The following is a 3,080-nucleotide window of genomic DNA, read 5'->3' as shown; positions in this document are numbered from 1 at the left end:
CGGTTCAATCCCCCAGCACCACATGCCAGCCAGCCCCGCCCCTTGGTGGGCTGAGCTGGCCACACACACAAAATAAATAAATAAATAAATAAACAAATAAAAAAATTAAGAAAAAAAAAAGACTCGTAACAGGGCAAAGCAAAAAGTCTTATGCCAAGGGCTCAACTTCTCTAAATTTCTATTGTTAGTACATGTTTTACAGCATAATGATTATATTCATCATGCGGAGTTTGTACCTGTACATAACACAGCCTCTTTTTTTTCTTTTTCTTTTGGTGGAACCAGAGATTGAACTCAGGCCCAAGCGCTTATTCTACTGAGCCATCTCCCCAGTCCAACACCTCCTAATTCTTTTCAAGTGTTCAATTTCTATTTGCACCAAGGGGAAATACTAAGCCACTTATGAAAGGGAGGTCAGTGAAGCATGGTGGTATACACCTGTAATCCCAGCAGTATAGGAAGCTGAGGCAGCAGGATTATCAAATTGTTAGGAGACCAGTCTGGGCAACTTATGGAGACTGTGAGCTAGTGATGTAGCTCAAGGATAAAGCACCATTTGCTCCCAACACCACAAAGGAAAGCACACACGATCTACTCTCTACTCTGTTCACTGTCAGAGGCTCATTCACTCCAGTCATCACACCATCCTGAAATTATTTTATGTTTAAGTGCTATTCCTTACGCTCAACTACAAGCTTTCCTCTTTAAAGCTATTTTTTTTCTGTGGCACCATCAATAGGCAAGACACTGAAAATGCCCACATAGAAGATGAAAGTACTTGTATAAGGCTTACTAGGCAAAGTAATAATCTTTGTGTTCCATGATATACAAAAGGTCATAAAACTACCTTCTAGAACAGTAGTTCTTAAGTATTTTAGATTAAGGACCCTTAGTACTCACAAATTTCCTTAATTTTCACCTCTACTGGATAATGCTCTTGAAAAATGAGCAAATACAGTATCTTTATTTCTTTACATAGGGTCTTGTTATGCAGTTCAGGCTGGGCTTGAACACTCAAGGATCCTCTTGCCTCAACCTCCCAAGTGTGCACCACTGTAACATGTTTATTTTTAAACAGTCTGTGAGATAAAAACTATTTATATTATTGTTATAAGACAAGATTTCTATGTTGTTGAGGCTGGTCTTGAGCTTGTGGCCACAAGCAACCCTCCTACCTTCTCTAATTAGCCAGGACAAGAGAGCTGGTAAGACAGTTCAGCGTTCTAAAGTGTCTGCTTAGGCAAGCTTTGGTGAAATACTGGGACTGCTGTTCGATCCCAGGAACCACATGCCACGACGGCCCACCCCCAGGGCTGGCTGAGCCAGCCACAAAAAAAAAAAAAAAAAAACAGCCAGGACTAAATATAGGTGTGCTCCTCCCCTCCTCCTCCCCCAGTACTGGGAATTGGACCAAGGGGCTCACCAAGTCAGGCAAGCAGAGCTACATCTCTAGCCTGTTTGACTTTATTTAGAGACAAGTCCTCACTAAATTGCCAAGGAAGGTCTCATACTTTCAACTGTCTTCCTGCCTTAGCCTCTTGAGTAGCTGGGATTACAATGTGTCACCACACATGATATATATGTATGTACGTAATATGTATGATATATACAGGAACATTTAATTAACCCGCTCTGCTACTGAACATTAGTAGTTCTAATTTATTCATCTTATACTCCCAAAGGATATATTATCGCCCCACTGATCCAAGCTATATATGAGAACAGTCCCATGATTACAAACTGTATAGCCATTCATCAGCACCCTAGACTTATTCCCCAGAGTCCAGGATGCTCACCTTCACACCAATTGCCTTGAAAAGTGCAGGATGTCTCAAAGGCAGCTCTACCATCTCCTTTATCTGAGCTAGCTGCTTCCTACAGCCACCAATGTCATCATAGCCTACTTCATTCAAAGACTCTTCTTCATCCTGAATATGGAAGAGATAAGGAGAAGAGGGTATAGCTGAATTTTAAAAATCATTATCTGATATGAATCTATCGCTTCTCAGGCTTTTGGCTAAGATCAAGTGGAAAATCTGCAATGTGAGTTTGGGAAGGTTCTCCTATAAAGGAATCCTGCCTCAAAGAATCACCATAAAAACCCCAAGGCAAAAAATTGTTGCGTAACACTTTGCTCTGATACAGCCCTTAGCTTTACTGGAAAGGGATCCCTAAAAGCAAAAGCCTGAAACTCTGGAATAGGCAAGAGCCCTGGATGTCACCAGCTACACTTCAAAAATTATTTTAATCACTTGTACCTTTAGGATTTTCCAGCTGTTTCAAAGAGCACCTAGCCTTGATAATTAATACATGACTACTATAACAACAATAAAATAAGGTACTGGGATCAGGGAATAAACTCACCTCTCGCTTGATAGGCTCTCCTTCACAGTGGATCACTGTGTCTGGAGCAACTATACAGTAAGGGCTGGGATCTGTCTCCACTACTTTGAACTCCACAGCACGCATCCCACCCCGGACAAGGAAAATATCTCCTATGAGAGCAAGACAAATAAATTAGAGGGGCCGGGGAGATAGCTCAGTACAAATAAGTGCTTGTCTGGCAAGTACAGGGTCCCAAGTTCAAACTCCAGTCCCGCAAAAAAAATCAGGAGACAACTGTAAAACCAAGTTTAAAAATATATATATATATATTTTAAAGTTCTGAGGATACAGTTCGGTACGAAGGACCTAGGTTCAATCCACAGCGCCAGAAAAAATAACAAGGAAGGGCGTCATTGTCGGCCTTTGGAGCTGAGCTCAGACTTGTGATCCTCCTGCCGCGGCCTCCCAGGCAGCTGGGTGACAGTCACGAGTCACTACGCCCTGCTCCGTAAATGCCTTTCCGCGGCGCTCGGCGGATGGACGCCGGCGCACCCCGGGCAAGCGCACAGCGCAGTCGGGGTTCTGCGGGCTGCTGCTCCCGGGGCGCCGCCCACCCGTGTCACGCATGCGCGAGGCCTGCGCCCGCGGTCAGGCCACTCACCGATGTACTCCTCCACCTGCACGTAGCCGTCCTTGTCTTTGTCCAGGTCCTCCAGGGTTTCCTGGGGAGAGAGTGTCGGTGGGCACGTGGGCAG

At 44.2% G+C, this 3,080-nt stretch overlaps 1 protein-coding gene across 1 annotated transcript in view; it reads right to left on the bottom strand.

Annotated features, from left to right (window-relative positions):
- Vcp (valosin containing protein) overlaps nt 1-3,080 on the bottom strand; it is a 19,901-nt gene that overhangs the window by 8,575 nt on the left and 8,246 nt on the right. The window contains exons 5-6 of the mRNA XM_004631884.3: nt 2,365-2,495; nt 1,797-1,928 (exon numbers count right to left, since the gene is read on the bottom strand). Coding sequence (XP_004631941.1) covers nt 1,797-1,928; nt 2,365-2,495 — 263 coding nt within the window. The remainder of the gene's footprint in view (nt 1-1,796; nt 1,929-2,364; nt 2,496-3,080) is intronic.

Source organism: Octodon degus, unplaced genomic scaffold (assembly GCF_000260255.1).
Source record: "Octodon degus isolate 3935 unplaced genomic scaffold, OctDeg1.0 scaffold00045, whole genome shotgun sequence".
NCBI lineage: Eukaryota > Metazoa > Chordata > Mammalia > Rodentia > Octodontidae > Octodon > Octodon degus.
The sequence above is the reverse complement of the archived record's forward strand: the minus strand, read 5'-3'. Positions and strand labels throughout refer to the sequence as shown.